At 42.5% G+C, this 13,318-nt stretch overlaps 1 protein-coding gene across 1 annotated transcript in view; it reads right to left on the bottom strand.

The window, feature by feature from the left end:
* DENND2B (DENN domain containing 2B) overlaps positions 1-13,318 on the bottom strand; it is a 123,922-nt gene that overhangs the window by 936 nt on the left and 109,668 nt on the right. Inside the window, 6 exon segments of the mRNA XM_035550429.2 lie at positions 271-292; positions 294-358; positions 967-1,206; positions 2,197-2,308; positions 3,305-3,346; positions 4,421-4,598. Coding sequence (XP_035406322.1) covers positions 271-292; positions 294-358; positions 967-1,206; positions 2,197-2,308; positions 3,305-3,346; positions 4,421-4,598 — 659 coding nt within the window.

Genomic DNA, 13,318 nt, shown 5'->3' with positions numbered 1-13,318 from the left:
CTTATTTTTTCTTCCTCCTCAATTATTCCATTATGTTTTCCCTGCTTTTTCTCCCCAAATGAAGATGTTCACAGAGATCATAATTAAATCTGCTTTTTGTCAGGTTTAAGTATGTTTTCACTTTTTTTTTTCCTTTTGATACTTCCTATCACATACCGAAACCACCAGTCGATCATCTCATTTCACCTCAGGCAAGGCTTTTTTGAACTTAAACAACAACAACCAGACACGCAAATCCATTTCAGAAACACTTGTAAAGATTTTCCTCACCAAGGCCTCGCAGAAACTTGTTTTACTCCGCTTTGCTCGGTGTCCGGAAGCTCTTCCAAATATTGCTCAACCCTCTGTTCAAAGAGACCTGCGGGACAGGGGGGAAGACGGGGCTGGGCAGAGCGCGGTGCAGCACAACCCGCATCCTCCCGCCTTGCCCCGCCGCTCGCCGCCCGCGCAGCGCCACGGGGCCTCCTCACGGCGCCTCGCGGGCCGCGGCGGCCGGGGCTGGCAGCGCCACCCCGCACGGTGGCGCTGGGGCCGGCCGGGCCCTCCCCTGGCCCTGGGGGGGCGCTGCAGCCCGCCCGGGAGCCGCAGCACGGCACCGTTCCCCGCCTGCTCCGTTCAGCCTTGTCGTGCGGGCCCTGCTACGGTGCTCCTCTGAGAAGCAGCGGCGGGCAGCCGCCCGGGCAGCTCCACGCCAGGGGTGGCTGTGCCCTTCGCAGGAGCACTGCTGTGGCACGAGCAGTTTTGCCTTTGAGTGATATAAGGCGCTCAGCCGTGGATTCTCCTGGTTAAAGCCTTTGCGCGATCGCTAACATTTAGCCCCGTGAGAAGCAGGTAACGTGCTTCTGGCGGTTTGTTAGCTACACAGAATTTGCTAGGCTCCGACAGCAAATGAAGATGCTAACTGTGAAGATGCTATCAGTGTGAAATGCACGTGATCTGTATCACAGCAAAGGACATCACCCTTACCTTTTGCCCTGCATTTTCTCAGCTCTCTGTCCTGGATGAAACCAGCAAACATTTGGGATTCCATGAACACTTCCAAGAAGCGCCGGATACTCTTAGAGGCCACAGATTTACGGAAAGCCTCCCTTTGGAAGACACGCTCTCCTTTTTCATTCTGGGTTAGGAACAGGGAATAATGGCCAATGGTCTCCACAAAGAATCGGATAAAAACCTCAGACACTAATCCATTCAGGGTGTTACATTCTGCAAAACAAGGCAGCAATAAGACACCAAAATCAGCTGCTCCCAGATTTGTCAGTGTTGTCATCCCCCCTGAGCCAGGTACTGTCATCTAGCAGTTTATTGATGCTAATAACTGAAAGGAGTTGTACCAAATCCTTTGCGGCCATGGATATGTGTCAGATAGGGAAAAATGCTTTATAATCAAGAGTGCCAGCCTACAAAACTGATGTTGCGTAACCAAAAATCAACAAGAAGTACAAATCCTCAGGAGACAGGTCAGGAAATTAAAAATTCTGTGGGTGCCTCATCAAAATTATACCTCTTACTTTAAATCTGAATAAGTGTTTTCTTAACAAACTTCTGTATGACTGCGAATTAAAATGTTTGCTCTGGGGATAATGAATTTATACCAAAACAGATCAAAAAGGGTGTGTTGTAGAATTTAGGTTTTCGTTGCTTCTGAGACGTTAAAATAATTTTAGATATGTAAAGCAAAGATGAGTAGAAATACATTTCAAAAACTGAATAGAGGCCCGTTGCATACCGTTTAACCACAGTCAGTTAAATTAGCCCTGGGCTCTTTTTATAATTGCTGGTGAGAAATGTGAACCTTCCAAGGCAATTCAGCCCCTCTAGTACAGAAACCATTCCCTGGAGGTACCTGCTTCCCTCCCCTGAATATATCAAGAGTCAACAGCAACTCTGAATTCAGACACACTTCTAAACATGTATAGTTATCTGGATTGAACCAGGGCCAAGTTAACTGCAAAACTCTTTTTGAGTAAAGGCTTAAAAGTACTCATGTGCATGTCGGTTACAAAGAAACTAAAACAGACTGCTGATAATGTATTACTGTGTGTTGATGTCATCAGTCCCATTCCATGTGTTCAGAGATTATCTTTGATATTGCAAAAGGTACTTGAGTATTAAAGTGTTTCTTTCTCCTGGGTAGAAAGTCAGAATACCACCTACATGTCTGTTAATAATGAGCCTGTTTCCAAATGAACTTACCATCATCTGAATCACTATCTGAATCCTGATTTATCAGTTCGTTCTTTCTCTCTAGAGCCTGCTCCAGAGCAGCTTGCAGTTTTCTAGGTAACAGCGTGTCTTCATCATCCATCTGACAGAGGAAAAAAAATCTTTAAATCACATTCATCATGTACAGCAACTATAGTACATACTTTTGCACGGTTTAAAATTCAGAAGAAAAGCATTTTTTTATCAGCTAGCTACTGTCATGACTACATAAATGAAATAATAAAAACATATGTGCAGCTATCATGTATTTCTAAACAAAATTTTTCATTACTCTTAAAGTCAGAAAAGATAATTCAAAGAGCAAAATAATCCAAAGACCAAGGCAAACTTATATAAACTTGGAATCAGCTCTTTACATGCCGAAGAGTCCAAATAGTTGTTTTTACTAAATAAACATCATGCAAAACCTAGCTACATGTATACACAGCTGCTTGGTACTTGATTCTACTTATATTCTAGCATATCTTGTTTTCTGGGGTTTTGCCCCACTGCTCTCTTCAACTTATTTGAAGCTTATTCAGCAAAAGCAAGCAGACACAAGATTCTTAGCAGTGCAACCACTACTCACCAGTCATGTCTTCCAGGGATGCAAGGAAATTTACTCACCTAACCTGCAGACAGATACTTTTGAAGTTATCTAGTGCCATATTACTACAGGAGATGGTGATCCTTCATCTCCCGGCTCACAAGGCTCCTGCTTCTGCTACCACACTACTATTCTCTACCTTTCCTCTCTCACTCAGAGACTTCCTTGCAATTTTTGTCTCTAACACTGTGAATTTTCTTGCTAACATGATATTATCTTTGGATGCTTTCTTTACACCGCAAACACAGTTCTTTATTTCTTCTGACATTTACGGCCTCAATCCCTGTTGGATACCTGAGGAGAGTAGTGCCAATTTGCAACTGAAACAGAAAATGAGCATTTTTTTCCTAGTGTCTTGCCTACTGCACAGTTCCTGCCACACATCTCTGATTAAAAAAAAAAAAAAAAAAAAAAAAAAAAAAGAAACCTAATAATACGATAGGACTAAACAGGTTGCTAAGCTGTGTGGCAACATTGCAAGCTGTACTTTACCTGTCTGATGAATCGATCAGATCCCAGGTTAACCATCAAAGCCTGAAGAAATAAAACATTACAGTGAAATATGTATTAAGAGACAGAAAACATTTGTGTCTGCTTTTTAATGGAGAAAGATCATCTGAATGGTCCCAAGCCTCAACATGAATCAAATTCCTGCTATGAAAACAACAGGTTGATGAAGTTCTTTCTGTAGAGCTTAAAGTCTAATTTATCATCATTAAATACAACAGATCTAGCATAATGGATCTGTAAATATGTAAAAAAAAAAGTTAAAAGGATTAGGCAGGTTTTTTTTTTCTCACACTTAATGCAAGTTATTGGTAATCATTTTTTGCTATCATGTGGATGACAAGTATTTCAGAGGGCTTCAAAGAAAATGGTACTGTCTTAGGCAGCAGGACTTCTGAAGTGCAAGGGTGTGAAATGTTGATGCTAATGAAGCACTGATGCTGCGAGAAGGAGCTGAGAAGATGTGGAAGAGCAATGTTAGGAGAGTTGGAGGAAAACAACAGAGATTTACAAGGACCTGATGCACACAATATATTGAAAGTGGGCACAAAAAGATAATTTCATAGAAAAATGACAGGAAAAGAGAAGTAAGAAAGAACAGTGTGGCCTTGAGGAATTTGGTGGTATTTTACTGGAAGAACTGATGAAGTGGAACCCTCATTTGAATTCCAATATAGTATTAGCAAAGTCTTAAAAGTTACCAAAAAAAAAAGGCCTTAAAGGCTTTATTTTCTCTCCTGCCTATGGCTTCATGCACAACTTGCATTAGCATTAACAGGTGTCATAGCAACTGGCATTTCATACTTCCTCTTGTTGGTCCAGGAACAACAAAATCAAAAGAAATGAGAATATTTACACTACTTAATTGTTAACCAGGTTACAATTTGCTTCTCTCTGTCAAGGTGCCAGGCACAGAGAGGGGGATAAAAGAGAAGACTAAACTTACAACTGCAGTTTTACCAAGAGGCAGTTGTACATGAGAATTTGGCAGAGAAGAAACAAAAAGGAGTATTAAAAATTACACACACGTGGACTTTTGTGCCTCTCTCCAGGGCAAGTCCAGTTTTAGTCCAGGCAAATAATTTTGGTGCCAGCTCCTACCTCCTCCACAGGCAGCTCCTTCAGTTTTGGCAGAGAGCTGGAGAGCAGTCCCACCAGGAAGGGTGTAGGGCAGCACACGATATCAATCATGGACGAGGGCAGAACAGGAATGAAGGTGTGCTGCCAGGAGAAGGGGTACAGCAGAGCCACCACGGCGTGTGAGCAGCTCGAGAGGGTGCTGAAGAGAGAGGAACATCTGTGTGAGCAGAGCTTGTTCATCCAGAACATGTATCACCAGCTGATAAACTTAGTGTGTTAAAATGCAAGTGCCCAAGGGGCTGCCCCCGTTTCCCCACATGCCTTTCAACATACTGCTCCTGACTTCTGATGACCTAGGTGTCGTTCCAGTCCATACTCCCTCTGCAGTGGGGAGCATGGTAGCTCCTCCCATGTCCACCTTTAAGTGACTTGAAACTAAAGCTAAAAGACTAGAATCAGTTTGTTTCATCACAGCAGTCAGGAGACTATGATCTAGAAGACGATATTTAATGTTCCCAACAACAGTAAATAACAGCCACTTTGAATGATTGCTTGAAATCAAAAACCAACTGCAGTTCTCAGCTGTAATGACCACTTAAGTATTAACAATGCACAATATTGGTGTTCTTACGTCAAGCACTGATAAACAAACAAGAACAAATGAAAAAATAAAAATTGATGCAAAGTATTGTTAAGAAAAACTATTAACTCAGATAAAAACAGAATAAAAATAAACAAAAAACCAACAATGCTTGTTCCAAAGAAAATTAGTAAAAGTGACACATTTTTCAAAGTTTGTGTATTTTTGTGACAACAGCCTACTTTTAGTGCAGTGTATTTTGATGGACTTACTGACCAACTGTGGTGATCATGGCATTAACCCTGCTCAGAAAGGTGCTCTGAAATATCCATGTCAGCATACCCTAAATACTAAGGCTTAATGTCATTGGCAGAACATATACTGCATACATTGTCCTTCCACCTACTGAATCTGATTCCCTTTTACAGTCACATGGTTTCCAAACGTTAAAAATAAAGGAACCTCATTACCAAGCCAGTTTTAACTGCAGAGGAATAAAGTCTCCGTTACAGAGCTTTGATTTTGGACTGAATTACAGCGTCTGCTTCTTGCATGCTGAGGATGACAGAAATTTGGGATTTTACCTAGCCTAGCATGACTGAGCTAATTTTCTCACAGTGCAAACTTGTGCTGTGCTTAATGTAGCCACAAATAACTATAAATAACTAATAACTTCAGAGCAATTATTGCTTGAGAATGCTGGGGCAGGGGGGGAGCAGGAAGGGGGCATGCTGATTTCTTTTACTGCAAGACTTTTTGGAAACTTTAGGTGGCATCAGACTTCCACTGGAATAACTCTCAGAAGCATTTTTACTTGACTATTCCAGGGCCAGGAGAAAGGTTTCATCTGTTTGTTCCTGTCAGTGATTAACTTTTGAAGTCTGACGAATGGGAAAAGCGAGAATTAGAGGAAGAAGAGAGAAAAGTTTTGGGAAACATAAAAATTGTAAACACTTGTCTTCTTACTCTGTTGTGTTTTTTTTTCACTTGATACTTCCTTTAAGGTCTATCAATTATAGCATGTTTTTATAACATATGAAGCCTTAACCAGTATTCTTGTAAAATTACGTGTTTCTCTAATTTTTCTTTATAGCATGCAACAATGCTGATGTTGACTCCTATTTTGGTCCCTAGAGTGACTGCAGTACCAAACATAATGCTGTGTTTTGGAAGAACTGTAGAGCACGGTGCAGACTCCCGGCACAATTCTCAAGCTCACTTTAATGACGCTGTGGCATTTTCAACTGCTACCGATTCGGTCGTCTTACATGAATGACTAAAAAAAGAGCCAGACTAAGCTAAAAGCAGGAAGACAAACATTCTTCTAATATTCAGTGAATATTTTTTTCCTTTCTATAGAATGCCCTTTTGTAACTTGCTGTTTTACACACAGTGCTGTGACGTAAATCAGCCCCTGCATCCTCGTGTGTGTGCTATTCCCACGCTAGGGGAGGCTTCGGGCTCCAGCCCAGGACATCGATTTCTCCTTCAGAGCTTTCCCAGAAGGCGGTTAGGGCAGGGCAGCAGCTGAACACAGCATGTGGCAGCACCCTGCTTGGCCAGCATCCCGCAGGTCACACCATTGCCCTTGTCAGCCCCTTGGCCTGTGCTTTTTTTTAAGGCTCCATGCACAGGCACTGCTTGTGCAGAGGTCAGAGAGACTTGAAGACACCCACCAGTGTCACCAAACTCTTACTTTTCCAAAGCATCTGTGTCTCTGCCATAGCTGGAAAGATAATTACAAAGGATACATATCTTTCACTTTGGTGTGAGGCTTTTACATTCCGTAAGGTCAACTTCAGAGAGAACAGATGTAAGGGAACCCACAATTTAAATCTCTAAAATACAATTCAAATCCTTTCAAAAGGGTATTATTATTCATGAGAAGCGTATTTTGTAAGTTAGAAGAAGAAAGTCCTATCCTAGGAAAACAAGTCTACTTTTTCCTTTCAAGTTGTGCAACCCACATGCTGTCCCAAATGTTCTTGTTCATGAGAAATGTGAAGTCAATCAGATGGCTTATTTCCTTTAAGGTGTGTGAAACACACAAAATAAAGCAACAGAAAACTCACAGAATATTTTCAGAATACTTTCACTTGTAATAGTCCTGGGTAGTTTTGACAATACAGAGAGCAGGTCTTGAGAGTAGGCTTCTTCATCTGGTTCATGCATTTTTACAGAAACTCTGCATAATGTTTTAGCTGTCATTCTACTGGAAAAGGCTGCGTTTATTACCTACATGCAGGTAATTTTATCCATGGGCACAAGAAACCAAACCGTTGCATGAGTCATGTACTAACAAGGAGCATAAAGCACCACATAGTTCAGAGGGGAAGAACTGCCGGTGTGCATGCGGGAGACGCGCTATGGTCACTGCAGCACAGGGCCAGCTGTGCTGGGGTGCCAGTGCCACGCTGGCGTGGGGCTCGCTCCCTCTGACACACGGCAGTGCCGCTGCTGAGACACGTGTCCCAGCGACATGGGCTGCTCTGCCAGCCCGTGATGGATGCTTTGTCCCAGCAGAGCTGCTGACGGAGACTTCTGCCTGGTCTATCAGATATGGGTTGTCCCGCACGCACATTTAACCGTACATGCTGAATAAGCCTACTACTATAATCATCTGTGAAAAGGTGACTGGGTTTGTAACTTTTGTGGGATAAAGGAAGTTTCTTTTAACATCGATATGTAAGGCTATTATATAGCCAGGATACTCAGCACACGCCCAGTCCACTGAACTCATCCCATTAAGCTGTACCTATCCCAATAATTTGCACTCAGCTAAAGCAAAACTAGTGAACAATTTCTAGAGAAAATAGCCAGTTACAATTGATTTCAAAACACAGGTGATTCACCACTTCTACTTCCTTTTTTTTTTTTTTTTTTTTCTTTTTTTTCCCCATGGTTGTCATTTGTTAAAATGTATGCCTAACCTTATTTGGAATTTGCTCAGGTTTGGGCTTTTGCTGTCCTTTTTGTTAATTAGATTAGAAAAAAAACACCATGACCTTCTTGCTGTGAAAGTACTAACATGGTGTTATACCATCTTATTAATACATTCTTGATAAAGAAAAAAATATCTGACATTTTCTCTATAAGCCTATCAATAATGACAGGAAACGAGAGACACTTCTCCTTTACATTTACAATTATACAACTTGATGAATCTTTCTGGAAATGGAAAGGTTACATCATCATCAAAGCAACTCTTTAAGAAAAGGTCTTTTGTCACTTTATAGGCAAAAAATGACACTGCATCTTTCCTACTCAAAGTTGATTTCTCTTCCACTGGGGTAGTTTGTTCTCCAAATCATTTTCTCACGGTAGCACATAGAAACTTTTCCTTGTTGCATGTGGAGACACAAAGGTCAGAAAAAGAGACGAGCTATAAGAATTTCAGATACTGCCATGACTCAGCTGAATTGTAGGGACTGCATGGTTAATGCCCACGTCAAAAGCAAATTCACATGACTCAACTTTATCTCGTAATAGAAGAATGGTAATCGAACCGATACTGCCACTCTCATGTCACAGACTGCAGCACAAACACTTGTTACAGCTCATCCTACGCACAGAAATGAGCTAAATTGCCATAATTTGACTTTAGGACCAAAATGATAGAGATTTTAGCACACAAAGTGATACTGCTTCTTTAAGTAGTAGCTGCTGGAGCATTTCTATTCCTAAGGCTGTACGATATACCTACTTCTCAATATACCTACTGCCTCTCAGTTAAAAAAAGTATATAATTCTGGGAATGCTGAATTTGGTATTGGCAGATACTAGGCTATACCTTGGAGAGAGAACAACAGAGGAGGAGATCAAGCACATTTACTATTCCATAGATAGGATGATGTCTGCTATCAATTTCCAGCTCACTTCACCAACGAATTACCCCAAATCTAGTCTACATTAAAAACTAATCATCGATATATGCCATAGCACAATCACCGGATTCTCAGAAGCACATGCTGTCTGCTGTTGAACAGTGAATGGACACTGTCCTGGCTGCAGGGAGCACTGCCAATGCAGATGCCAGTTCTGGATGTGTCTGTTTCAGAAGACCATCACTCTTTGAGTGCTGCAAGTCATCAGCTCCCATGAAACGTTAAAGTCATGTTTGGTTACACACACTACTCACGTTGGTAATATCTCACAGATACACTTGACAACTGCCTTTTCTTCATACTAACAGCCAAAACTTGTATTCCTTCTCACTCCTCCCTCCACCTACAGTTTCTCAGACACCTGAGGGAGTCTCACACCCTAAGCACCTCCTAAATCCAAGACTGTGCCTCCAGTGTGGACAACCATGTGCTGGCAGGCCTCCTGGACCCTGTCTTGCTACCCTCATGCCTCCCCACTGTCGTTTTGGCACTTACATTGAGAAGAGGAGCAGGTGAGAAGACACCTGCCTCCTCCTCCTCCTCTCCCAAGGAATGGACAAGCTCAATATGCCAGGAGGGGAGGGAGGACCACCCTTACATGTAGGTCCAAGCCACACAGCAGGTCTGTCACCCCAGGGCCAGCTCTATGCCAGCTCTATGTGGGTGCCCTGGACCATGCACAGGACTGGTCCTGCTGTTTCCTTGGATGGAGTAATGAAGCCAAAAATGTAAATTCACAAAGAAGTCTTTCCACTGCCTGTGTTTACTTTTCCACAACCTTTTCATGTTTCTCATTTCTTCCTGCTGACTTAATTATGCTACTCTGTCCACATTTGCTGAATGCCTTCAGCTGGTGTTTTAATGCATACATGCTCCAACCTACAACTGCTCAGTGACCGCGTCACCTTCCTGACCCACATCGCCTCGTCTGCCTGGGAGGGCTTCCTCCCACTTGTGGTTGGAGTCTGGAGCCTCTGACCTTCCCCAGTGTCATACCTTGACTCAGGTGGGTATTACACACCCACGTGTCTGATCACAGCCCACAGCAGTGCTTTCTTGTGGTAGCTCCTGTCCTTATGCCACTGATGAACTCTGTAGCAGGACTGGCCGCCTGACACTTTTCTACTGCACCCTTCAACACCTCCCCAGATCTTGGGTTAGTTCCATCCAGTCTCTGAGAGAGAGGGCGAAGTCTGCAACAACTCTGCAAGACGAAATGGTCTGAGAGATTTGCAGAGGACTGTAAAGGGCTCTGGGAAGAAACTACAAGGCCGAGAATTTGGCCAGCCTCCTCCTTCACCACACACAAACTGCAGAGGCAGAGGGGAAGGAAAAAGCAGAAAGTTGGAAAGGCATCAAGTAAAGGGAAAATGGCAGTGAAAATCGTGGCAGACTGCTAAAGTTTGGATGAGAAATGGAGTGTGTGTTGGGGGCGGATTCCGGTTACTGCACAGGCTGGCATTTGGGTCAGAACTGCACTGCACCAGATACAACACACACCTAAACACTGAAAAAATAAACATTTCTCTCAGTGGATAAGACTAAATAATAGCAGCAGTTTCATTCAGGTGGATAAGACCAAGTAACAGCATCATGGACAAGATACAAATGAAAATATATCACTATCATGAGTAACAGTCTCCATACTGCAGCTGTCTGGCTGCACTCAGCTCTTGCAGCATTCCTGCAGGAGGCCAGCTTTTAAAGGAAGCCCTTGAAGATCTCTGGTCTGTCTGAAGAGCTAGATGATGACAGGGAGATGTTACTGCTTTTTTCCTGCTCCACAGTGTGAGTGCTCAGCTGCAGTACACTCCTTGACCCCGAGGCACCCCCTTCTGAGGTGGCAGGCACCCAGAGCTCCCTAGATCAGTGGCTTGTGCTTCGTGCCTGGGGCTGTTGTGCTGTGAGAACATGTGTTTCATTAACCCAGATACCACCAACTACTCCCCAGATAGGCCAGGGAGGAATAAAATGAGAATTTAAGAATGAGTCCTTGATACAATGAGGCAGGACATTTTCAATTATCCAGGCTGTGTGAAATTCTCAAACATGCTTTTCTACCTATGCAAAATTATTGCTGATTGTTTCTCATTTACCACTCCAGGCTGTTTAAATAGGGAAAAAATCCTGGAATTCCTCTCTTTTGACTCAAACCAAATAAATGACATGTTTTTGCAGCTTTTTAGCAAGAAGACCTACCCCATGAATATTTCAAAACAAAATCATGTGAGTCATTGTTGCTACAGGAAAAGTGAGCATGGTGATGGAGCAATCGGTCTGCACGGCTATGGCCATGAGAAAAGGCCCTGAGTCAGGGAATGTGCAAACACAGGCACTCGTGAACAATAGCCACATTCAGAGGTGCAGCATCAGATGCAGAGAGGGCTGGGGGAGCATGACAGATGATGACTGCAGGAAGCATATGGGACAACCTCCTCACCAGGAAGAACATGAAGCAATAAATACCTTAGTGCTTGTAACTCAATACTGAAGCGAAGCTGAACTGGAGATGTTTGAGAAGCGAAGCTGCCCTGGGTAACCTCACTGCTGATTACAGATCAAAGGATATCTTTATGCGTTAGTGCATAAGGTCTGCAATTAACAAAGGCTCTGGGAGATCTGCCTATTCATAGGACTGCTTTCAGATGCAGATACAGATGCAAATCAGTTATTATCAACATTCTTACACTTCAGCCAGTTTTGTACCATGCCCTCGCACTACACGCAAGTTGCTGATAAGCAAACACACGCAAATGCATGGTTTCTATCAGGAAAAATTTGCAAACTGAAAAGATAAGTTTCCTCCACAATGAATAGATATATCTATATGTGCAAGACAGAAGATTACAATCAAAATGAACACCAGAATTTGTGCTTAGCTTATTGCTGTTTGAAACAAATGCAAATTAATTCTAACACAGTAACCTACCTGGACACTGGTAGAAAAATCATTTCTAATGATTACAGAATAGCAGGAATTATAGTTAGTTCATGTCTCGCTTCACCAATTAAAACTCAAGCATAAGGGAACAGGCAAAATACTGTTTTAGGCTTTGATTCAGAGAAGTACTTCAGCACAATTTCAGCCTTAATTTACTTTTGTCAAGCTGAAATACTTTGCTGAAATGAAGCCTAAAAGACCTTTCCTTTTTCCACTTCTATTCTCATCAGATCAGCCCACAAGTGCATGCACAAGACATGACAGCCCCTTTTGAGCCATGAGTACCCTGACTGCTGTGGAAAGGAGTGCTGTTTGAATGGCTGTAAAGTTAGCTTCTCTTTGTCAGCAAGGCATGTTTCGGCATCTGAAATCTGAATCCTTTTTTGCTTGTTTAGAAGCCCTTCAGGGGTAAAACAAACTACAGAGAATCCCTCAAGCCTTTATAAGGTGGTTTGGAAAGAGACACTGTAATTTTTGAATGTATTAATTATTTTTAATTTTAATATACCATTAATACATTTATTAACTCTTAATGCCTTAATTTACTTTTAATTAAATTGTTAGATTCTCTCCCCAACAGCGAATTCCCCATGGCAGAACCCCCTTACAAAGGCCCCGTCCCCACAGGGGCACATGGGGACGAGGACTTTCCTGCTGCAGCCAGGGCACCTCTTATCTCCCTGGCACGGCCCTTTGCTCATGGGAAACACTGCTCACAGGCAGCTTCTGATTCGGATTCTGCTAGATACAGGCATCCCTGCAGTCCACCTACCCTGGGGCACAAGAGAAAAGCCATCTCTCCTCTGTCTAAGACAGCGTAAAGAGCACTGCAGCATGTATTAAACTCAGCTGTTTACAGCAGCCAGAATTTATTACCATTTTTCCTCCTGTCGCAGCTCCTAGTAGAAAGGACTGTACAGAGAGGCTGGCAGTCTCTGCAAGGTCAGCCATTATACCTGTGCTTGAATAAAAGGCAATAATTATGGAAATCATTGCCATTTTATAATGTTTACTTCCTTTTCAGGCTTAATTTCAGATTGAATCTACACTGTGATGTAATGTTTCTCTGCTGATGTTCTACTTAAAACCAAACTAAAAATAAAGGCTTGGCTGCCATGAAAAAAAAAAAAGAGAGAGAGAGAATATTCCTTAGTAATTGCTACACTTATTTGCTTCTTGCCTCTATATTCATCATGATTCTGCCCAACCCCAACTCAGCAGCCAGGTTTGAACGTTTTATATCTAATCACTACCCATACTTCAACAAATACTGCTACAGTTGTTGTATGCAACAGCATAAAGAATTCTCTAAAAATAGAAGATGAGAGATCTCCCCTCTCTGCTTAATACAGATGAACTGTAACACGTACTACCCAGTATCAGCAGTGAGCTAACAACTCAGCCCAAGAAGCAGGTCAAAATCCTTCACTTATCAGAGGAGTGTAACAAAGGAAAAATGTTATCCAGGAGCTGAGCATTTCCCAGGATGAGACTGATTCAGCAAACCAGCAACA

The sequence above is a fragment of the Cygnus atratus genome, chromosome 5 (assembly GCF_013377495.2).
Source record: "Cygnus atratus isolate AKBS03 ecotype Queensland, Australia chromosome 5, CAtr_DNAZoo_HiC_assembly, whole genome shotgun sequence".
NCBI classification, from domain to species: domain Eukaryota; kingdom Metazoa; phylum Chordata; class Aves; order Anseriformes; family Anatidae; genus Cygnus; species Cygnus atratus.
Note: the sequence above shows the minus strand (reverse complement) of the source record. Positions and strands in the feature narration are given on the sequence as shown.